Consider the following 25,955-nt stretch of genomic DNA (forward strand, 5'->3'; position numbering starts at 1 on the left):
TGACATTGATGCATGGAATTAACAACTCACAGGACTGCAATGGCTGAAGATTGGGAGCTAGATTCAATATCATCATCTAATATAACTAAGGCCTTAATAAAAGTTCCCTTCATTGTGGTTATTGGTTGGTCCTACTTGTGAAGCTGGCCCCTTTTTGGTGATAAAATTGGCTGATTCCTAACTACTATTAAAAATTATTTAAAAAATACTTTTTTACACCAAAGCCAAGCAAAATAAGAAACTCCATTTTACCTATATGATAGTTAAAGCTAACAACACCAAAATTAGTCAGAAATGTACTGAACATCTACTATTTTTGAGTGCCAATTATTCTAGGATAAGCTTTACTAACAGTATCTCATTTGGTTCTTAAAGAAAACCTATCCTATGAACTTAGCGTCATTATTTCCCCCTCTTAAAGTTATGAAAACTGAGGCTCAAAAAAGTAAATTTCTCAAGGTCTTACAGCTACAGAGTGACAGACTCAGGATTCTAACCCACATGTGTAATATTTATGTAAACATTTTCAAACTAACATCCAATGCTCAAACACTGGCTTGCTTTAAATTATTTCTGGGGCAGTAACAATATTTTAACATTTAATTGAATTTATTTGAGGGACATATCACTTTTACAAAAATAACCAACCTTCAGTTATGCCAGACAATGTGTAAACCCATCCAATATGAGCAAGCATGGAGTCAATTTTTACTCATTAATATATCTTAATCACCTGGTGCACAATGTTGAATGAATAAAGTTCATTAGTTAATAAATAACAAAACAGATAAATGTTTGAGAGTCACCTCAAAGTCTACTGAGATGCCCTTAAGAGGTTTCTACCCTTAAGAGGTTTCTATATCAGCCTTATTAAACAAGTGTTATTAGACAGATTTGCAATCAGTCTAGCCAAAAACAAAGTAATTTGACTGTCTAACTAATCTATGTAGTACTATAGTTTACAATTTCCATAAAGAGCCCAAAGAGCTGGAAAATCCCAATTATTATCTAAATAGACCTGTTGGAATCCTAGAAACCCATATATGAGAATCTGATGTGATATTTTAGAATGGTAAGTATTTTAAAGATAGTTAAAGAATGTATAAAATTAGGCATTATAATTATTAACATGTAAATATTAGATAAGATTCTACTTCCCTAATCAAACACTTGTGGTTAAGAAGGAAAAAAGGCAAGAAGGAAAGAAGGGAGGATGAAAGGAAGGGAAAAGGGAGGAAGGGAGGAAGAAAATAGATGCAAAGCATTTACCAGATATATCACCATTGTGATCATAAAATGGAGGTGATAGACTGGTCATCCCATTTCTCCTTGCCCAACGAAGTTGCTGACTCTGATCTTGAGCCATACTACAGAGCCCCTTCTCAAAATCACATCTTTCATAATTCGAGCCTAATGAGAGAAAAAAGAAATTAGTTTTCACAACCTCATTTGGTTTCTTAAGAAATGACAATAGTAGATAAAGAAAGATTACCAACAAATGACAAACAGATTAACATAAGGATTATTTTCATAATTCCAAGGCTACTTTATAATATAAAGCTTTTTTGCATCTGAAATTCTAATAAATTACCACAACAGAAACCAATGTGCTCAAATTGAAAGAATGCCACACCACAGGGGTCAGAAAAAGCTTTTATTGTATGCAATTGATTGAATTCACAGATATTGAACCCACGGCTATAAAGTCTTCATTACCAATGTTCTGCTTTATTAATTTTACTCCTAGATCTTCTATTTTAAAAGATTTTGCCAACCAGATATATCCTGTAATAATAACAAGAAACCTTATTCATTGAGGTAACTGTTCTATGCTAGGCATTCCAGTTTCAGTAGTTTGTTTCTTGCAACAAACCCATGAAACAGGCATTTCCTCCATTTTAAAAATGAGAAAACTTCGGCGATACCTTATATACATTAATAAGAAACTTGTCCAAGATAGACCAGGTAGTGAATGCTGGGGTCAAGATTACAGCACAAGCCTTTTTTGACTCCAGAACTGTAGCTCTTAAAGCTCTTCTCTGAGGCTTAACGGTTAATCCACCCTCCCATGTTTATCAAAGACCTAGAATTAAAGATCTGTCAGAACTCCTAGTCAGCCTAAGAAAACCAGTATTTTCAGACAGAGGTGATGTCATTCTATTCAAAAGCAATTTTATTAGTCTATGAATCATATTATGGTTAAATTCATAATCTCCTTAAGGCCTTTGAAAAATTTACAACAGCTAGAATATCCCAATTATTACATTATAGTCCTCTACTTATGCAGAAAATCCAATTGAACAAAAAAAAGAACAAAATTATATAGTCACTTGTATACATTTGTATGTGTGATTCAATTAGCTATGCATCTATTTATAGAAATATGCATCCATTTTCAAGTTTCTTTTAGTTACCAGCAATTTTTACAATGATCTGTAATTATAAAATATTCTAAACTATTTTATCACCACATTTCAGCAATTATGTGTATGAAATATATACATATTCACACATACTTGGTCAAACATTTTTTAAATACCAAGAAATTATATTGCAATACAATTATGTAGTTTATGCCTGTTCACAGTGTTCTTTGCTCTTTTTAATACACAAGATAATGGTGATAATTTCTGGAATTGTTGGAACTAGAAAAAATAGCTAAATAAAACACTTTTCCATCTAAATAGTCTCAACAGGAGTTCTTTTTGTTATAAAATGCATCTAATGAACACACATTTTCAGCTAATTCTTATTTTAAAAAAAGCAATCGTGAACTTCTAATAACTGCTGGAGTATTTAAAAATGCATCAGAAACTTTTCTAAGTATTCATTTTCCCCCAATAGTGAATGGTACATTTTAAAGCATTAGAATAATTTTCCTTAAACTGTGGCTGGTTTACCTTTTAATTTCATATGCCACACATCCACATTCAAATATGAAACTCTTTGCTATAATAAAATCTGTTAACATGTAGATTACAGCCATCACTGAATTGTATGAAGTAATGCCACAGTTGGACAATATAGCGAACAATTAGGAGTGATATATGCGGATTTATCAGTAGAATCCAAGTTCCTGAGCTTTTTGAACTTGTGAAACTCTTCATTTTGTTTTCAATTTTATCATCCCAAAGATCAGATTGCAAAAGAAGGAGTATGCCTCCGTGCCGTGTTTTGAAGGTAGCTAGGAAGGAACACATGTGTCCTGAACTGGCTTCCGTGCTGTCAGATTCTTTCATTAAAGAATCACTTCAGGCCGGGCGTGGTGGCTCACGCCTGTAATCCTAGCTCTTGGGAGGCCGAGGCGGGCGGATTGCTCAAGGTCAGGAGTTCAAAACCAGCCTGAGCAAGAGCGAGACCCCGTCTCTACTATAAATAGAAAGAAATTAATTGGCCAACTGATATATATAGAAAAAATTAGCCGGGCATGGTGGCGCATGCCTGTAGTCCCAGCTACTCGGGAGGCTGAGGCAGAAGGATCACTCAAGCCCAGGAGTTTGAGGTTGCTGTGAGCTAGGCTGATGCCACGGCACTCACTCTAGCCTGGACAACAAAGCGAGACTCTGTCTCAAAAAAAAAAAAAAAAAAAAAAAAAAAAAAAGAATCACTTCAGAACTCCTCATAGATTCAATCTTTAAAGAAGATGTTAAATTATATTCCAAAGTGACAGTTATCTTGGGCACGCTTTTTTTAAGAAATGGAAGGAATAAAATAAAGTTTTAATTGTGGCAACAGTGAAGAAATTCAGGTAATCTAGGACTCAGGATTAACTCAGAAAAGTATTGTCTGGGTAAATCACCACAACATAGTGTCCTTAGAAGATAGAATGCAATGTAAAAGTTGAGAAAAATCTAGAAAAGGGAAGAAGTGAGGTAGAAATCATTTAAAGCAAATCATACCTATTTCACTAATTTTGTCTGACTGCATATTAATAATGCACATCTCTCTTCCTCCTCAAAGTTCCATGAGGCACAGTTGTGGTCTCTCCATCACAATGAGTCCTATCTTTTTTTTTTTTTTTTTTTTTTTTTTTTTTTTTTTTTTGAGACAGAGTTTCGCTTTGTTGTCCAGGCTAGAGTGAGTGCCGTGGCGTCAGCCTAGCTCACAGCAACCTCAAACTCCTGGGCTCAAGCGATCCTCCTGCCTCAGCCTCCCGAGTAGCTGGGACTACAGGCATGTGCCACCATGCCCGGCTAATTTTTTATATATATATCAGTTGGCCAATTAATTTCTTTCTATTTATAGTAGAGACGGGGTCTCACTCTTGCTCAGGCTGGTTTTGAACTCCTGACCTTGAGCAATCCGCCCGCCTCGGCCTCCCAAGAGCTAGGATTACAGGCGTGAGCCACAGCGCCCGGCCCCTATCTTTTTTTTACTGTGGTAAAATATACATTACATACAATTTACCATTTACCCATTTTTAAGTGTATATTTATGTGGTATTTAGTATATTCACACTGTTACGCAACCATCACTGTCATCCATGTCCAGAACTCTGCGTTTTGCAAAACTGAAACTTTGTACCCATTAAATACCACTTCTCCATTCCTCCCTATTCGCAACCCCTGGCAACCACTATTCCTCCTACTGTCACTACGGATTTGACTAATCCAGGGAACTCATGTAAAGGGGAATCAAACAGTATTTGTACTTTTGTGACTTGCTTATTTTACTTAGCATAAGATCATCAATGTTCATCCATGTTGTAGCATGTATCAGAAGTTCCTTCCTTTTTGAGGCTCTCTCTCACACACCCAAACCCACCCCCCCACACACACACATCATTTTGTTTATCCATTCATCTATCAATGGACACTTGAGTGGCTTTCAGCTTTGGGCTATTGCAAATAATGCTACTATGAACATGGTTGTACCAACACCTGTTCAATTCCCTGCTTTCCTTTCTTTTGAGTATTTATCAAGAAGTGACACTGTCGTATCATACTTTTTTGAGGAATTACCATCTGTTTTCCAAAGTGGCTACAAGATTTTACATTCCCACCAGCAAAGTGCAAGCGCTCCAATTTCTCTACATCTTCAACATGTTTTCTAGATTTTTTTTGTTTGCTGTTTATATAATAGCCATCTTAATGGGTGTGGAGTCGTATCTCATTGTGGTTTTGATTTGCATTTCCCTAATGAAGAGTAATGTTGAGCATGTTTTTCCTGTGGTTATTGGACATTTGCATAACTTTTTAGAGAAATATCTATTCAAGGATTTTATCCACTTTTTAATCAGGTTGTTTGTTTTTTTTGTTGTTGTTGAACTGTAGTTCTTTTTGTATTGTGAACATCAATCCCTTACCAGATATATGATTTAAAATATTTTCTACTGCTCCATGGATTGCCTTTTTACTCTGCTGATAGTGCCCTTTGATGAATGTAAGTTTTTCATTTTAATAAAGTTCAATTTATCTATTTTTTCTTTTGTTGCCTCTGCTGGTGGTGCAATATCAAAGAAATCATTGCCATATAGTACCATGAAGGTTTCTCCTATGTTTTCCAAGAGTTTTATAGTTTTAACTCTTACATTTAGTGTTTTAATCCATTTTAAGCTAACTTTTTGTATATGATCTAAAGAAAGAGTCTGACTTCATTCTTTTTGCATGTATCCAATTTTCCCAGGACCATTTGTTGAAAAGACTGTCCTTTCCCCACTGAAGGGTCTTGGCACTCTTCTCAAAAATCATTTGACTATATACTTGAGGATTTATTTATGGGCTCTCTGTTCTATGTCATAGTTTATATGTCTGTCTTTATGTCAATACCACACTTTTTAATTACTATAGCTTTTTAATAAGTTTTGAAATCAGGAAATGTGAAATATCTAACTTTGTTCTTTCTCCAGATTGCTTTTGCTATTTGTGAGATTCCACATGAAATTTAGGATGGATTTTCCTTTTTCTGCAAAAAAGAAAAAAAACAACATTGCTGGTATTAATTGGGATTGCACTGAATCTGCAGATCACTATGGGTAGTATTGAAATCTTAACAATATTAAATCTTCCAAACCCTGAACACAGAATGTCTTTTCCATTTATTTCTATCTTTTAAATTTTCTTTCAGCAATGATTTGTAGTTTTAGATATATAACCTTTTTGTGTCCTTGGTTTAGTTTATTCCTAAGTATTTTATTCTTTTTGATACTATTGTTGATGGAGTTGGCTTATTTGTTTCATTTTCAGAGTGTTCATTGTTAGTGTATTAAAGCAGGACTGATTTTTTGGTGTTAATTTTGTATCCTGCAACTTTGCTGAGTTTGTTTATTAGTCCTAATAGGTTTTTAAAAATAGAATCTTTAGGGTTTTCTACATTTAAGATCATGTTGTCTGTGAACATAGACACTTTTACTTCTTCCTTTACAGTTTGAATGCCTTTACTTCTTTCTCTTGCCTAAAGGGCACTGGCTAAAACTTCCAGAACTATGCTGAATTGAAGCAATAAAAGTGGGCATTCTTGTCTTTTTGCTGGTCTTACAGGAAAGGCTTCCAATTCTTCACCATTGAGGGCGATATTAGCAGAGGGTTTTTCATAGATGGCTTTTATTAAGTTGAGATGGTTTCCTTTTATTCCAGGTTTGTGGAGTGTTGTAACCCTTTTTGATAAAAGCTATGTATTACAATTGTCACAAAATCTTAGATATTTTATTATTTTTGAAAATTATTTCCTTCATTTATATTATATATAAAGACATTTTAATAAAGAATGATCTTCCTTACTCTCAATTAATTTAAAAATTAATGGCAAGTTCTGAAAAGGCTGAAATGAATCCAAAATATTTCAATAAAATGAAGGTAAAATTTAATAATTCTCAAAAAGAAATGTCAATGAAAGACTGCTATTATTTGGCTTGGCAATTTGAAAGTATTAATTTTTATCAATTATGTATTTGTTATCTTTTGCACTGAAATAGTTTTAATATTTTTCACTGACACAGAAACAAGAAAAACCCTAACTCACAAAATTATGTATAATAAATGGAATTGACACTTCCATAGCTGACACCAGAATTATCCGATATTAATTCATTTGGATTCTTGTCATATATAGTTGCCTTTATCTTCAAGTCATTGAGAGCATCTTTGTAAAGAATTGTGACATTAATGTTAACTATGTCAATGAGAAAAGGATTTCCAAACCATGTTTCAACTTTAATATTGTCTCAGGATTAGTAACCTTCAAAGAGGTCTCCAGTGTTTGCAAGTGTCTGGTGATTTCTGTAGAAATAGTAACAAGGTGTAGCATTCACTCCAGCTCACAGCAGTATTCACTCAAGTATTATAAATGTTGCATAGCTGTTTACAAATAATTCTGTATCCCAGAGATCGGCCAGATGTTCTAATGGCTTTCAGTAGTTATTTGATAGGTAGGGGTGAATCCAGGGTCCTGAATAGAAAGTTGTATCTCTTGCATGGACAGATTTTCCATGAAGTAAACTAATTCATGAACAAATGAACTCCACTCATTTTCTTTTTTCCTAAATAGGTTTTCAATTTCTCTTGAAATAAGTAAAATTTCTCTTCCAAATTCCATCAAGCATTTCAAGAATTAACCACTGGAAAGTCATAATTATTTCTGGGTAGTAGAAAACATTATATTCAATTCTTATTTCTTTGATGAAAACTGATTTAAAAGCTGTGATCTAGGACCCATGCCTTCCTAAATCTGGTAACTTTTGCAACAGAAGGCGAGGCTTCTCTCTGATTGATAGCTAAGCCTATAGTGCCAATGTGCACAGATACAAATGATGTTTACATCATTGTTTGTAAACATAAAAAGGCACATGGAATGCCAAGCATGGCAGGAGTCCTATCTATGTACAGATATGGGCTTCAGAAGATATTTTGCTTGTGGAGGCAACAATTCACCATTGGATGCTGCCAGGTGTTTTTTAAATCTTCAGTGGGAGTTCACAAACTGAACATTTCTTCTTGAATGATACCAATTTGCACACCTGTGCCACAAAACAGGAGCAGACTGCATTACAAGACTGAGTGTTTTTTTCCAATTCCATGGTGAAAGAAAACAGTGCAGCTGGCAAGTCCTCTAGCCATTCACCCAGTCTGCAAACCAGTAACCTAATATTTTACTGACTCTAAGTGCCAATCAGTCTTTTAAAAATAGAAGAACCAGGTAAATTTCTTGCCCTACTGGAGCTAATATTTTACTTTCTCATGACCCTCTTAAAATATGAGAAAACTTTTTGAAGCTCTGGAAGAAGAGTATCGTTTCAAAGAGGCATGCTTAGTTTGTTTTTTGGCTTAAAAATCTCACAAAGGTACATGACCACACCAAGTTTGCCATAATTGTTATAAAGCTTATTTTGTTGAAATTGTGATAAGGACCATGTAAGATGGGCCAAAATAAAATTCCAGTGAAGTTTTATTCTGTCTCTGAAAGAAAGAGTCACTGTTCAGCCAATTTTTAGAATATGCTGAGAGTACTCTATAGTTTGTTGCTTTCATGTTTTCATGGGCTAGAAGCACTGCTACTTTTGTACATCTTACCCAGAGATAAAAGAGCAATCCACATTATATATGGTTCATCTTTTCTTCTATATTTCCATTGGCCATTATGAACAAAAACAGTCCACAGCTGTGAAACAATTCTAGACATCAAAATATATTAAATAAAATTATTTACATCACACCACTGTGTACATCAGCATCCAAGTATCCAACAATTGCCAAGAGTGAAAATTTCCTAATGGTGTTATTTGACATGAAAAGTATTTTATGAAGATTGTTTTCAAAATAACAGAAGTAATCTAATAGACACACATAACCAAAAAAAAAACCAGGCCCAGTTCAAGGTCTCTCTGAAGTTCATTCTTGGGAGCAAGATTAAAAATCAGATCTCTTGCAAGAAAAATAGCATTGAAGGAAAGAGGAAAGTTAGCATGGAAATAATAGAAAGCTTTTGTAAACATATTTACTTTAATTAAAATAAATGATAAAACTCTATGTAGACATCCATACTATTGTGTTATTAGTCAAAGTACAACATAAATTCCATTTGCTATCCCTTGCTCACTGAAAAATTTTCAGAATCTACATCAATAAGATATCAACAAGGAGTTTGTTAATTCATTTTCTATGCATGTAAAGAATGTGTATTCTTTGTAAAAATATTCAAAGCCTTCTTGATTCTGTAATTCCGGCATTCTCAACTCCCTTTTCTGTAAGTCTTATCTACTACCTTCTCTGGTTTTGCATCCACTGGTCGTTCTAGGCAATATTTAGTTTTATCATCAGAGAAACAAACCATCTTTGCAGATAGCCTGAGTATGTGCTACACACAGGTTTTTCCTTTTCTTACCAAATGACCTTCCAGGGCATGCGGTGCCCATCTTCAGTCAATCTTCTCTCCCTCTGGTTTCTCCTTCCTCTTTTCCCCACCCGTAGGACAGCACATGTGTTATCTATACTGAATGTGCGATGGCATCACATTCTTCCTGTACATTAGAGGAGCCTGCTTTGACACTCTCAGAATCTTCAGGGTAGCTCAATTAGGCCACACACCTTGAAATCTTAAGAACTGTGTTTTTCTTTTCTTCGCCTCTTACTGTGTGACCCCTCTCTGGTCACTGCCTCTAGGAAAGTTATTAATACATCTGTTATAAACAGAATGCAAAGAGAAATAGGCACTGTTCATGATGACTAAAAATCAGTCCTTTAATAGCTAAAGGAAGAACTGAATGATGCAGGGCATCAATGCCATAGGATTAGAATTGGAAAAAAACCACAGTGGGAAAGCAAAAAGACCCCACTCCTGGAAGGCTGGGAGAAGGGAAGGTGTCTCACAGGGGAGATTGGCACAACCTTGCAGGAGGTAAACTGTGAGCAAGGGACTTCCAGTAACCACATAAAAACGAGCTGTATTAAGCCTTGTGTGATGGCCAAGCATCCTCTAGTCCAGCATCAGGGAGCAGAGGGGAAGCTGAGCTCAAACCTGCAGGTGAGGCATTGCATGCAAAGAAACACCTGCCCAGAGGAGCCACATGAGCTGTTCTCACTGCTGTCAGCCAAAGTCTGTCCATAACAACAACTGCACAGGGCAGGAGGCTGAGCAACAGAAACAGCTACGGATGCTGGTGGATGCATGCATGCAAACACACACATACACACCCAAATGAGAACCCAGGCACTTTGTTCTAAAACAAAATTAAAAGACTTGAGTACTTCTTGACATCCAGATGAGCAGTCATGATGGGAAGGAAAAGTGCCAGGATCTGAACATGGACAGGACTGGACAATAAGATGACTTGCCCATGCTACATAAACGTTTTTCTTGCTGATATGGACTGCTTTTGCTAATGTAATTTTGATGTATGATTTTGCTAGCAAATTCTCGATTTCCTTACTCTGATTAAAAAATAACATCTGCAACAACAAAAGGAAAACAAAACCTCTTTTCATTAGTTTTGAGAAAAAAATAGAAAGTAGAAGGAAAGAAAAGAAATCCTGTTACGTGGCTTACATGCCTAATATTACCTTGCTCTCATTTCTAGAATAAATGCAATTGCTAATAGGAAGGCTGTTTTTTAGATCATTTAAAAACACCATTTTATTCTGATTATAAAAACAATAAGATGCTACTTTAGAAAAGTTAAAACCATAAATATACGCAAAAAAGAAAACCCTAACAGATTATTTCCATCTAGTATTTTATATGCAGTGCCATACTGTATTTCTAAGTACAGTATATGTATTGATCAGTAATTATGATTTTTTCCAATAACAATATATGTCATGATCATTTTATCATTTTAAATAGCATCAAAATTATGACAGATGTCTGCACAGATGGCCATAATATAGATATATTATAATTTGTTTAAACATTAACCTAATATCATAAAATTAAATTATTTCCAATTTCTACCATATTAAATAATGGAGTGAGGAAACTTTCTGCATGAACTCTTTTAATTGTTTCTTAGGATAAACTCCTAAAGGTGAAATTACTACTCAGAGGGTATGAACTTTTAAAATCCTTATTCTTATTACAAAAATAGTATACAAAAAACTAAGTTTGTAATACTCATGCCTACAGTATATGATAATTCTCATTTTCCCATACCCTTCCCAACAATGGACATTCTTTTTTATTATATATTTTTATGTAAAAAATATTAGAAGCTTTTTGTTTTCAAGTGGGATTTATGATTAATAGTGAAGTTGATCACTTCATCATATGTATTCATTTCTTTTTATGTGCATGTGAGTTGCCTTTTTGGGAATTTTATCCATGTTTCTATGAGAGCATGCATCTTTTCTTTGATTTATTAAGGTGGAAAAGAATTAGTCAGATATCTCACAAATATTTTTCTCTTTTCATTTTATTTGTGATGCTTTTGATACACTGAAACTTTTAATTTGTTTATTCTAATTTGCTGATTTTTTATTTTCTTCTTTCATTGAAAAGAAAAAAGGCCTTCCCCATCCCAATTTATGCAACATCAATATTAATTTCCAATGTGATGATATTTAGAGGTGGGGCTTTGGGGAGGTAATTGGGTCATGGAGGTGGAGCCCTCGTGATGAGATTAGTGGCCATATATGAAGAGACACAGGAGAAGTGATCTGTCTCCCAGCCATGTGAGGATCCAGCAAGAAGGAGCCATCTGCAAGATGAGGGGACTCTCCAGACATCAAATCTGCTGGCCTTCCCAGCATCCTGAATTATGAGAAATTCTGCTTGTTTTTTTAAGCCACCCAGTCTACTATATTTTTTACAGCACCCTGAACTGACTAAGGCATGTTGCTATAATCAACAGGATTTTTAAGTCTTTTTATGAGTTGTTCTATGACAATAGGCACAAAAAATTTTGCATCCAATAAATATTGCACATGAAATCTTACATTTCACTCTATTAATGTTTTATCTTCAAGTACCTCAAACTAATTACTTTTAAAAATAGTTGACCTTTATGCTATCCTATTGAAGAAATAATGTTTGTACTTAATAGCATCTACTTAAACACTATCACCTCTCAGATTTTGAGAATGCACTTCTAAGGTAATTTCCACACATTCCACATATAAATTTGTATTTATATGAAGTAAATACATTTTGAAAAAAATATCGTTATTTCTAAATTCAAAAATGCAAAAGATATTAGGTAAAATTCAAAACTTTATGATATATCCTGTCAAATCAGAAGTATAAAAATAGATTCCTACTCCATATAGAAATACTAGAATGAATAGAAAAGTTCTTAGTCATGACATATGGTAGGGAAGAAAAATGTCAGATTAGCTAGATGTCTTTTTCTCTTTTGCATCGTAGTAAATTTGGCTCTAAAGGTGAATACATGAAGTAGCTAATTTTAATATTAATACTAATTTCAGGTATGCAAAAGTAATCATCTAAGAATGTCTCCTGGAATTTTAAGTAACTGACAACACTTCAGTAATAGGGATCTATTGCATGAGATATATCTCCACACTGTATTAATAATACATTTTATAATCTGGTTGATATGGATGTACATGTGTATATCTGGTAGATATACACAATAGCATACTATTCAGCCTTTTGAAAGAAGGAAATTCTGTTATTTGTGACAACATGGATGAACCTAGAGGACATTATGCTAAGTGAAATAAGTCAGGCGCCAAAAGACAAATAACACAAAATCTCACTTAAATATGGAATCTAAAAATAGTTGAACTCATAGAAGTAGAGAGTAGAATTATGATTACCAGAGGCTGGGGATGGGGAAATATCATGGGAAGTTATTGATCAAAGCCTGCAAAGTTTCAGATGGACAGAAGGAATAAGGTTTGAGATCTATTGCACAGCAGGGTGACTACAGTCAATAATAATATAAAATAAATAACAAAGAGTAAATTTCAAATGTCTCATCATAAAATATAAGGAACCAAGGTGATGGATATGTTAATTTGCTTGATTTAATCATTCCACATTGTATACATATATCATAACATCACCATGTACCCCATAATTTTATATAATTATAACTTGTCAGTTAAAAATTATATTAATAAAAAATAAAAACCAAAACAATAAAAGAGAATGAGGAAGACCATTCAATGTGGATTAGCATGGAAATAGACAACGCAACTCCTGGAATATGATATTTTAAAATATTTCCCTGGCTAAGGATGTCAATAAATTTTAATAAAGAGGAATTTTTGTCAGCCTTAGACCCAGTTGTTATGACTACAAATTATTTTTCTTGCTCACTATATATTAAATGTTTAATATCATGTATAGATGGAGTTGATTCCATTTTGAGGATTCAGTTTTTCTACCTAATTTCTTTAAAAAAAAAGTAAACCGAGTTAAAATATCAGGCATATGTACTTTTAAAAGGAAGTCCATCATATAAAATAAGAACATATTTTCAGAAGCCTATTAATAGCATTAACTTAAACTGTGCCAATTTTAGGCAGAAAAGTAAAGACATTAATCTATTTCTGTTAACATCACACCATTTGGATATTAAAGGGGAATAAATTGATTTTTTTCAAAATGTGGCTACTATAATATCACTATAAAGTTAGATTTTTTTTAAAAAAAATCTAATCTGTGCATTTAGCATTACAGGTTCCCATGAGTGAAACTGCTTGGCCATCATTATTTCTTCACAACATTTGCCCCCTAGTGTGGCATACAAAAGAAACGCATGCTTTAAAGTGATTCTCAATTTTTATCTCCAAGTTCTCGCCCACATTTTAAATAAAATACCAAAGTGGAAACTTCTCAGAAATGAAAATGAAAAGCGAAAAAGCTAAAAGGTGACCTCCCCATGTAACATTTAAAATGAAATCTGTTTGTTCGACAGATCTGCGCCTTCGCTTCCCTCCAAGCCTGGGAGTTATTAGAATTTTTCATGCAGCCGAGACCTTTCCCACTCAGCAGCTTTCTCCTTCTTCACATTAACCTTTTCCCTGAAGCAGGACCATGCATGTTATCACAGTATGAGTGCTAGAGGAAGCTTCATAGAAATTAATAATGGAAAGGACTTTGCACTTCTTGTCAAAGCAGTGGACTGGTTCCTCTTTGCTGCTCACCGATGAACAGGAAGGGCTTACCCAGACAGACCAGAGCAAGGGGCAACATGCCCACAGTTAGCCTCTCTGGGGAAACTGGACAAATACAAATGAATCCTTACCCTTGGTTGCACTTTGTATTTAATAGTTACTGAGTACTAACAGCATGATAACTACCCCAAACTATGGGAGAAAAGTCATTGGCCTTTTTCATTCTGCAGAGAAGAAAATTTTCCAGTAATCATTTTTCCTTGTTTTAATGTAATAACAACTAAGTCTGTAAATGGAAGACAGACAATAGCAAAATTAAATATGTAGGACCTTACAGATGAAAATGAAGAATTCTGTAAACACTAATTGATGTTTTATCTGAATAAAAAAATAGAAAGTATAGGTTTGAATTAAGTGATCTACAATAATAGAATCCGTGCCTCCGGATAATTAACTACATCTAGCTACTATGAACCAACAATGAAGCCATGGTAATTTTATAAAAATGGTGTTCATGAAAGGTGATTGTGCATAAGAATGACACTAGTCTCTATTGCTGATAGGCAGTGTCTCTTCAAGATTTCATAGTACAATAGAAACCACAGAAACATGCATGTCATTACCCATGCCTTCCCTTGGTAAACGATTTCCTGTTCATTGATGTTATTCCACTAACCAATCGAGCATTTTCTCACCTGTGAAAGTTCATGAACCTTTATAATAAAATGAAGGTTCAAGATCACATAAAATTTGGCTTCTGGATCCTTCTAGGATCTAGATTTTACATTTTCTGAAGTTCATGCTTTTTCCTCTGCCCTGGAATCAAAGAACACAAGCCAGAGTTGTACTCCATGTGTAATCGATAACAACTCATTTAGTGGTAGTACTGTGTAAATGAAAATGGAATCTACCCAGCCAACCTATAATCCATTTCAAATATTTCATACTAAATTGAAACGAAAGCTCCTAACTTCATACTAAATTGAAATGTAAGCTCCTAACTTCATCACAGCATTTTACAGCTGCATTAATTAGCTTCTTTTGAACTTTGCTTTGCTAAAGATAACATTAAAAGGTACATTTCTTCTTACCATTCTTTTATCGCGGGTAAAAACTGACTTAAAATGCATTCCATCCAGTTAAAATCTTAGTGATTCATCCTTTTTTATGTATGGACCCATCTCTTTAGTAAACAATATATTTTTGTTTCTGATTTGCACTAAACGCATATAAAATAAAATCCACACGGGGCCAGGTATCTAGCTGATTCACCCAGGCTGCTCAGAGGCCCTGCTTTCAAGTTGTACGGGGAATTGAAATTGGAGAAGGCAGAATGCCACTTACACTGCTGTTCATCGCTGTTGTCCCCACACTGATCTGTGAAGTCACACACATTGTCAGGAGGCAGAAAGTTCCCGTTGTCACACTGAAAGGTTTCTGTTCCTTGCTGACTCAGTGTAGAAATGAAAACACAGGCAATCCAAAGGAAACAAAAAGCTTCATTCCTCGAGAATGCCAACATTCTGGCAAGGAAGAAGAGCGTTACTTGGTATTGTGTAGTAGAGATCAGGCAATAGTAATAGGTAAGTCCATCATTGAAAACATTCTTTTTTCTTTTCTCTATTCTTTCCTTTCCAGATTTGCTTTTTATGACTGAATATTACTGGCAACTATCTGCAACTGTAACAAATGACTCCTTAGTCAGTTAATTTACCCTTTCAGAGGAGTGTCTTTAGAAAATATTTAACTTGAGTAATTGCACCAGTTCTGTATCTAGCTAACCATCGATGTTTATTGCCCTACATCTACCATAGTTACACAATTTAAGCCTTTATGGTTATGATATCTTCTAAAAGAAAATTTTAAGGAACAAACGACAGGCACATAAATGACAAGGGAGGGGGAAACCACAATAAAGTGATAAATTATATGAAAATGTTCTATCTTAATTCCTATGCTCACTTAACCATATGCATGCAATTTAGAACATTATCGTGGTTACTAAAACACATTAAAATATTTTAGGCTCAATTATTAGAATTGCTCTATGAGAATGAAATGCTTATCCATTATTATTGAATAGAAATATCACACTGCTTATTGAAATAAATTAAGAATCATAGATTTTTAAAAGTTGAAGGGACATTGGAGATCATTATTTTATAAATCATATAACAGTTGGTATTAGAAACTAGAGGTCAAATATCCTGGTGCTGACCACAGTGTTCTTCCTTCTATAGCACACTGATTCACTGTTTATCCAAATTTGCTTTTACAAGCAAAGCACATAATTTCAGTATGCGTATTCAGAATAAACAAGACACTGAAGTTGAGATCACAGAAACATATTAATTATAAGTTTTATGAAGTAAAAAAAAAAGTAAGTGTAGAAATTTTGGGAAGTTGAACATTCAAAACATTCCTTTATATTTGATTTCTTAAAGTTCTCTTTCAACTACTTTCTTTTGATTTTTGTAATGTAACTGCAAGACACAAAAACAATTGGAGAAAGAACCATAGATTAGGGACAGAGAAGGCATCTGAGCATTTTTTTTAAATGTTGGAAAAATAAGTTTTCTTGTATTCCAGAAAAAATATATATATATATGTTTTATATATATGAAAATATATATAAATATGTCTAAGATATAGGCATTCAGATTTCTGGGGGAAGGAGGAGTGAGCCATAATTTTGACCTACCACTGAGCACTCCATATAATCTATCATTGTGTTGCTCTACGCTTCAGTCTTATTTCAGAAATATTTCTTCTCCTGTCTCTCTGTTTTACAAATTAATATTAATTTAACACCCTGTCTACTTCTCTTTCTTTGCCTGTCTCTTAAATGTGGATTATCCTTATAGTTTCATGTTAAGTTCCCTCTGTTTGCTTAGATTACACTTTTTTTCTAGGCTTTCCCTTCACTCTCATTATTTCAGGTATTATCTATTTATTTTTGTCTCCTCAATCTTTATCTGTACTCATGCACTTCTCTCTCCTGAGCGCGCGCACACACGCGCACACACACACACACACACACACACACACACACACAAACACACTTATATAGCACATACACACTCATACTAGTTGACATTTCTTTTTTTTTATTTTTTATTTTTTTTTATTTTAGCATATTATGGGGGTACAAGTCTTAGGGTTACTTATATTGCTAATTGACATTTCTACTTGAATTGAAAACTAAACTAATCTTCCTTTCCCCTACCCACCAGCCACATGAAACATGGGTCTTACTGCCGTGTTGCATATTTCAATGAATGGTACCTTTTTCTGTCCAACCGCCCAAGTCAGAAACCTCTATGTTGTTCCTGCACTACTCTCACCCACTCTACCTATCAATCACGAAGGCTTGTTCTGTCTGTACATTTCATCTCAGCAATACCCCAAACTAGATGTTTCTACTACCCACAACTCATTTTACATTCTTCAGATTGAGTTATCATTCTAAAGCACAAATCCACTCCTGCATATTTTTCTCTGAAATCTACATAAATTTCATAATTACAATGGCTTACAAATACAGCATACCTTTCCTGGGTCAGTGTTTCCTTAGGCTCCCAATCACAACTTTACGAAGCCACAGTGCTGGCACTTTTATAAACACGGTCTCTCTCAACTTTAGATCCCAAACCCCTTCCCCATCCTAATCACCAGGTTAATATTCATTATTCTTTACTTTTCAACTTAGGAGACTTTCTGTGAGGTATTTTGGCTGATTTACCCAGGCTAGGTTAAGTTTCATTCCTAGATTCTCCCATAAGTTTCAATATTCACTGATCTTAGCACCTCCAAGGCTGGTATGGGCATTGTTTATTGACATAAGCAATTCTCTCATTAGCTTATAAGAATGAGGTAGGTTGTGCATTAGATATCTGGAGTTGTTCATCCTACATATCTACTACTTTGTATCCTTTGATACATCTCCCCATCTCCCAGCCTATGGTAAGTACTGTTTTGTTTTCTACCTCTGTACATTTAAATTTTTTTAGAGTCCGCATATAAGTGAGATCATGCACTATTTTTCTTTTTTGTGTCTGGTTTATTTCACTTAGCATAATTGGACGCTTACTTTGTTTCCATGTCTTGTCTATTGTGAACAAGTCTAGAGATCTAATGTACAACGTGAGGACTCCAGGTAATAAAATTGTACTGTATACAGGATGCATACTACATGAGTAGATGTTATCTGCTGCTGCCAGAAAAACAAAAATAATGGGTAACTATGTGTGATGATGGATATGTTAATTTGCTTCACTATAGTAACGTTTTTACCATCTACATGTATCTCAGAAATCATGCTGTCTTCCTTAAAATTACACAGCAAAATTTATTTTTAATGGTAAAATATTACAATAAATATATCTGATTTTGAAAAAAATTTTATTTACTTTGTAACTTGCTTTTTCCCCTTAAATATGTGATTGTTATACTATTAAATTTCTTCTGTACCTGTGGGGGGATGGAAAGAATGAATTGGGATAGTGACCTTTTTACTATCGTATCCCCAGTTACTAGCACAGTTCCTGGCAGATAGTGGTTTCTCAAAGCATTCAGTTCAATTACTAATTGAATGAAATTAATAAGGGATTATCACCACTTCAAATTTTGCTAAGTATATGTAAATCAATGCAACAAAGAGGTGAAAATTTAAAATGGCACTAGATAAAAGGTATACAATTCTTGCATTGAGTGTTGCTTTTCAATTTCTAAATCTTGTGTTATTTTAAAAGGCTATTTAGATTTTGAAACTGTAATGTTGTATTACAGTGGCGATACACTCCACCATCCCTCAATGCAAAGCAAGCCAGTGCTTATATCACAACAAAGCTCATTCCAGGTTTTCTTCTTTAAGAAACAAAGTAAGAAAGAGAAAGAAAAATAAAGAGAAAAGCATAAAGAGGGAAGAAGAGAAAAAAGAGTAGATGAGAGAAGAAAATAAAAGAGTGTAAAGAGGTATGCAGAGATAGAAACATTTCAATTTTATGTCCTGATTTAAACTCAGGTCTCATAACATTTTAACATGTTCACTGTTTTCTGTTTAGGAAAAAAAAAAAAACACGTATTTTGTTCCTGTCATAGCTGTTTATTGCCTCGTTTCAGCCAGTAAATTGCTTTATTAACCGTTACTACCTACTAAAAATAACATTATTCTATTATGTTTCAATTGTCATTTATCATTTAGAGAAGAAATGAACCAGAATGGTGGCATCTCAAGTAAATCAGGATACTCCAGTAGAGTATATAATGTTTTATAAGACACATTTAGGTGTTGTTTCCAAAAGATAAAATTATTTCTAACTGATAAATCTTTATTACTTTTTCTCTAAAGTTACCAGAATGGGCAAGGAAGAAAGGAATACTGATAGCACCTATGGTTGTTCTTACCTAGTTTATTGAACAAGAAAAAAAAGCCTCATTAGATCCCGGTGCTTTAACACTGTGTGGAGTGCTTCAAACACACTGTCTCATTATACCCTCTTGTATTGTTCCGCTACTTTTACTTTAAAAACAATTACTCAGATATAGTAACTATTTGTCCAAGATCACACAACTATTAAATGATGGACTTTGGATGTGAACCCAAGATAGAAAAAATGCCCATATGATTTTAATTAAATTATATTGCCAATGATTCTTATTATGAGTTACAAAGCTCCTGGGCGAGACCCCCAAAAGACAAATTATTCAAAAGTGACAGTGAAACTTCTTAAACATATGGTTTTCTCTTTAAAAAAAAAAACAAAATAATACTGAGTATCCTGTGCTGGACATTGGAGATGGGTAGAAGGAAGATAGCAGAGATACGATAAAGAATAAGGCAATGTCCCTGACAAAAGAATTTACAACTCGGGGAAGGGTATGTAAGACATTTACAAAAAAAAGTATACACATACTTCTCCTACTTTTGGCAAAAATACTGGTTAGATTTCTACTAAAAATCCAATTTTCTAACTACAAAAAAGCTATATATTGGATGCAATCAAATATAAAATACTTTGAAATATATAACCCAGTGCTGGGTCTGCAAAATACAAAGCCAATCTCAAAAGTTGAAAAGGAGATGGGAGGATACGGAGTTGATGCAACGGAGAGTTTATTACTAAAAATGCCAGGATTAATGCAAAATAATCATTGAAAGACAGTTTGAGATGAAAGAAGAAAAAGTAAAGACTAGACACTTATTTCCAGATTAAATAAATCCAGATCCTTAACCTTAAATGATGAACTGGGAAATGTGATCATAGGATTTGGATTTGCATAAATGGGAAATTAGAACTTGTATCTTTGCCTAAAGCCACAATAAAAATTTCCTGGGAAAAAATTCCTGGCATCTTCAACAAGGCATCTCAGAACTCCTATGGATTATGATCATCCAAAAAGGAAATTACAGCGAAAAATTGACACGTGGAAAGGAATTTTCTATGCCTCAGAGCCAACATAATCAAACAAACAAACAAATGCAGCAGTAGATACCCAAAGATATTATATATGGGGATTATGTGGTAGAGAATATAAAATAACTATATATCAAGTATTTAAAATATTAATTTTTTAAAGTAAGCATAAGCAACAAGAGATGAACAAAAATAACCAGTCATGATTTTGTAAAATAATAACAAAAAATCTCATTATTGAAAAGAAAAACAAAGTAGATGGTATAAATACAGAAAAAATAGAAATGAATACAGAAGTTAGTGAACTGGAAGATAGATATGATACAACACAGAAATGTATGGAAAACATAAAAATATATATAGCTTAAGAAATCTGGAACATAGAATAAAGTTTATATGGGAGATAAAAAAGAAAATAGGAAGAGACAACATGTGAAATATAAATTTTCCAGAAATTAAAAAAAAACAGATATGAACTCTTATGAATCAGAGTGCAGAGTAAATGAAAAGAAATCTTCTGCTAGATGCTTTGTAGTTAAATAGGAGAATTCTAAAGAAAAGGAAAATTCTTAACAATCATCTAGAGAGACAAAACATATAACCTACAAAGAAATAGTATTTAGACTGGCAATTAACTTCTCAACAGCAACAATGTAAGCAAACAGATAGTAGAATAGTGTTTTCATAGTGATGAAAAAAAATTACAGTTGGACTGTAAGCAGTCCAACTGTAAAACTAAGAAGCAAACTAAATGTCCTTTCAAGATAGGAGACAAAATAAAGAAATCTGTGATAATTAAAAACTGAGCATTTATTCCCAACAGCTCCTAACTACTGAATATATTTAAATTCTGCACCCAACAAGAATACATGAAAATAAATTACAGTCCATAAAACTAGTTTCAATATATTTCAAAGACTCAGTGTTACACAGATGATTTTCTCTAATGGAAATGCTATTCAGTGCAAAACTAGAAAATAAAAAATTCCATAAAACATAAGGATCAAAATTTTAAAAAACAAAACCAAACAAAAACTCATAAATAATAGACATGACATTGTGAACAGATGCCCAGGGAGTGTTAGCCATCTGCTTCTGAAATTTATTTGAGACTTCAGGACCTGCTCAAGTCTGGTCTTGTATTACTGCTTCCATTGATAAAGGAGTGCTACTTGGCACACTCAGATTTATGGTTTGGTGTGTCGTATTACATTCCATTTATTCTGAGCAGCTCAAGTTGCAGTCTTCAATGTCTCATGGTGAAGAGTTTAGGCTCTATCTGGACCTAATATCTATTTCTCAAGAGGAGAATAGCTATTTTCTGTCTTTGCTCCAAAATTATAGGGACCTGCAATGTGGTTCACTTACAAAGTTTGGCACAGTCCTATAGAATATACTGACCTTCCACCGATCCTTGCACTGCAACCTTAAATTCAAGAACATCCCTTTGTATTAGGAACCACACAGTCTTATGTTTTCCTTGGTTAACAGCTTTCTTTATATAGGCTAAAATTCATATAGGCTAACCAAATTTTCTACCTCTTTCTTAGAGGTATAAGGTATAAGATGCAGCAAATTGTCTCTAAGAAAGAGGTAGAAAATTTGAGAGTTGTTTTCATTCCCAGGAAATTCATGTAAGTGTCAAAACCCCATATATCTGTAGGGTTTATATACCTCTGCTATATATGGGTTTCACTAAGATATTTAGAGAACTTGTTAATCCATGCTTACCAGATTCTGTCAGAGTAATTCCATGTCTGTAGCATGAGAGTATGATGCCCTATCCAATGGTGAGATAGTCAAAGCACTGCAGACTACATTATGACTCAGAGCAAGTGAGTTGATAGTGCTCTGAATTAAGATAGTGAAGGTATATTGACATCTTCTTAACTGAAAAAATATTTCTAGAGTTTCCTGCTTATTGGGATAAAGAAGTCAATGTATCTTCCATATCGACAGCTGTACAGAGGCTTTGCCAACCTCTGTTTCAGTCAAGAAACTACATCTGGAATAGCAGTTGCTATCAGAATCATAATCTGACTATGCTTTCAATAATCCTCCATTAGGTGTCCAAGACCTATCCATAATCTATAAAGACAAGAAATCATGTCAAATTAGATGGTGACAGAAATTAATGCCATTGCCCCAGGGATGGGGCTTCCTTTTGTTTATTCCTACCTGTGCAGAAAAGAGTTACCGTGGGAGGCCTGAGTGCTATCCTTAGAAAGACCTGCTTGGCTTAGAAAGACCTGGGTTGGGCTTGGGTGGCATTTCCATTTTAGAACAGTTTCCACCATTTTTTAACCAACCAGAGTGCTTCGCTGTGACTAAACTATTTGCACAATATGGTTTATGATAAACACCTTTCCTTCTGGGAGTCTGAAATTTTGGTATGTGCTAGGCGACAGCTGCCTACATGACCAACCCCTAATAAAAACCCTGGGCACCGAGTGTCTAAGGAGCATCCCTGGTTGGCAATGTGTGTTGTCACAACTCTTCACTGGGTGAATTAAGCATGTCCTGTGTGACTCCACTGGGAGATGACTCTGGAATATTGCCTCCTGTTTTCCCCATACAACGTTTCCCTTTGCCAATCTTTCTCTATATCCTTGCACTGTAACAAATCTAAGCTGTGGGTACAAGTATAGGTTGAGTCCTGTGAGTCATCTTGTACATATCAGGTCGGGATGCTATAAAAAGTTACCACAGACACTTATTTCTCACAGTTCTGCAGGCTGAGAAGTCTAAGATCAAGTTGCCAGCATATCCAGTGTCTGCTTCCTGGTTTACAGATGGCCGTTTTTCCATTGTGTCTTTTCATGGTGGAGGGCAGAGAGGGATGTCTAGTCTCTAACCCAGAAAAGTTATTAAACCACATAAAATTTTAATGAGAAGCCCACCTATTTGATTCCTATGAACTTCAAGATCCATTAAGTCACCACCAAAGATCCTTAGAGTCCCTGGCTTTGCTGATTATTAATGGCTATCATGCTAACCCTATCTCTGACAGTTTAATTTTGTTACTGGGTCAGCATCTGTATTAGTCAGTATTCTCCAGAGAAACAGAAGCAATAGGAAATAATAGATTAATTAATTTATTTATTTATTATGATACTTTGATCACATGGTTATGGAGGCTGAACAGTCTTAGCATCTTCTGTTTGTAAACTGAAGAACCAGGAAAGTCAATTCAGTATGAGCATAAAAGCTTAAGAACCAGAGGATCTGATGGTATAAGTCCTGGATTCCAAAGGCCCAAGAACTAGGAGCTCTGATGTCCAAGGGCAAGAGAAGATAGATGTCTCAGTTCAAGACTAGGTAAAGAAAGAATCTTCCCTTCTTCCACCTTTTGTTCTATTCAGAGAATTTCCAATGGATTAGATGATGGGTGGATCTCCTTTATTCAGCATACTGATTCAAATTCTCTTCCAGAAACACCTTCAGAGACACATTCAGAAATAATGGTTTACAAGCTATCTGGGCATCCCTTAGCTCAGTCTAGTTAACACATAAAAAATTAACCATCACAATGTCACTTTGAGATAACATCATCTTCACGTCATCTGAGGTCCAAATAGGTCAGCCATGACAGTATTTTGCAAGAATGCCAACAGCCTCCTCATCAAAGTATTTCTAAATGTTTTATTATGCAGGATCTTCTAGACCATCTCAGTTGGTAAGAGTGAACAAACCACACTAATAATCCTATTGGTATTTGGTTACCAAACATGCCACTCCAACTTTCTTATTTTTCTAATTTTTAAATCCTGCCTCTTCCTTATTGGCATCTCAAATTAATTTAATGCAAGTCTCTATAGAGTTCTAAGATTAAAGCAGCCAAACTATGCAACCAGTTAGAACCCATTCTAGATCCTCAAAAGTAAAAGGATCTTTAATCCAATTCAAAATTTTGTTTCTGTTTCCCTGAACCAGCCTCTTTATTCCCATATAATGCATATTCTCCCATTTTTTATTGGTATGATTTAGCAAAAGAAGCTGTCATGCATGTATGAGGTAAGTCCTCAAAATAAGGCAATTGCATGTCTATGTGCAAGGTGAGAACAAGATCATCAGATGGCAGAAGGGTTATACCCACTCAGCAAGGGAAGCTCAGATGGGGTTAGGATTAGAGATAACTATAGTCATCCAAATTCTCCTCAATTATCTATTCAAATTCTTAGAGTCCTACACTGTTATAATCAATGCCCTAACTTTTATATAAGATGTTTAGTGAGTCCATGAATTCAAACATTTTAAATGAACAAGTTGCAAAGATAAACTCATTCTGCAAGAAAGAAAGAGTATTTTAAGTAAACATAACATTTTCTTGTCCTTTGCCTATCTTGGCCTGAGTCTTCATTTTTTTTTACTGTAAGAATTGCACCCAGCCCATACTACAATCTTTGTGATCATCAATCTCAACCATAATACATTGTTATTAATGAAGGTCCACAGTTCACATTAGGATTCACTCTTTGTGTTGTGTAGTTCTATGGGTTTTGGCAAATACATAAGGTCATATATTCACTCTGACAGGATCATACCAGAATAGTTTCAACACCCTAAAAATTCCCTGTGCTCCACCAACTCATTCCTCCCTTTCTCTCCCCCACTGATCCCCTGGCAACCGCTCATCATTTTACTTTCTCCATAGTTTTACCTTTTCCAGAATGTCGCATAGTTGGAATCATTCAGTAGGTAGTTTTCAGACTGGCTTCTTTCACTTGGAATAAACATTTAAGATTCCTCCACATCTTTTTATGGCTCGACAGCTATGTTATTCTCCTTATGAGTTTTATAGTTATACTTTTTACATTTAGATTGATGATCCATTTTGATTGTGAAAGGCCTAAAGTCTGTGTCTAGATTCTTATTTTTTAATTTTTACTTTCTGAATGTGGATGTCCAGTTGTTGCACCACCATTTGTTGGAAAGACTGAGATTATCCTTTTTACATGGAACTGCCTTTGTTCCTTTGTAAAATACTGGTTGATGGGGGTCTATTTCTGGGTTTCCTGTTCTCTTCCATTGATCTATTTATCTATTCTTTCACCAATACCACACTGTCTTGACCATTGTAGCTTTATACTCATTCTTCAAGTGAATATATGACAATATATTGCAATATATGGCAAATTATGTAGTTGCCAAACCCATAGAATTACACAACACAAATAGTGAGTCCTAATGTAAACTATGGACCCTAGTTAATAACAATGTACCTATATCAGTTCATCAACTGGAACAAATATACCACTTTATTGCAAGATGCTATTAACAGAGAAAACTTTGGGGAAAGGGAAGAAGAGAAAGGGGGTACCTGGGAACTTTCTGTACTTTTGGTGCAATGTGTAATTATCTGTAAGCCTAAAATTGCTCTTAAAAATAAAGTCTACTAATACAAAAACTGCAGCACAAGTCCAGAGGCAGAGCAAAGGTTCATGATTTTTATTGGGCCAACCATCCTTAAACTTCTGCTTCTCCATTTTTGCCTTTTCTGGTGGCAGATGTTAAACAACATTGCATT

General features: G+C 34.5%; 1 protein-coding gene across 1 annotated transcript in view; it reads right to left on the reverse strand.

Moving 5' to 3' along the window:
• Positions 1–15,581, reverse strand: part of MALRD1 (MAM and LDL receptor class A domain containing 1) — a 491,205-nt gene extending 475,624 nt beyond the window's left edge. Inside the window, exons 1-2 of the mRNA XM_075997515.1 lie at positions 15,357–15,581; positions 1,270–1,410 (exon numbers count right to left, since the gene is read on the reverse strand). Of these exons, the coding sequence (XP_075853630.1) occupies positions 1,270–1,410; positions 15,357–15,534 (319 nt within the window). The 5' untranslated portion in view covers positions 15,535–15,581. The remainder of the gene's footprint in view (positions 1–1,269; positions 1,411–15,356) is intronic.
• Between the last annotated feature and the right edge of the window lie 10,374 nt (positions 15,582–25,955).

The sequence above is a fragment of the Microcebus murinus genome, chromosome 25 (genome assembly GCF_040939455.1).
Source record: "Microcebus murinus isolate Inina chromosome 25, M.murinus_Inina_mat1.0, whole genome shotgun sequence".
In the NCBI taxonomy this organism is placed as follows: Eukaryota; Metazoa; Chordata; class Mammalia; order Primates; family Cheirogaleidae; genus Microcebus; species Microcebus murinus.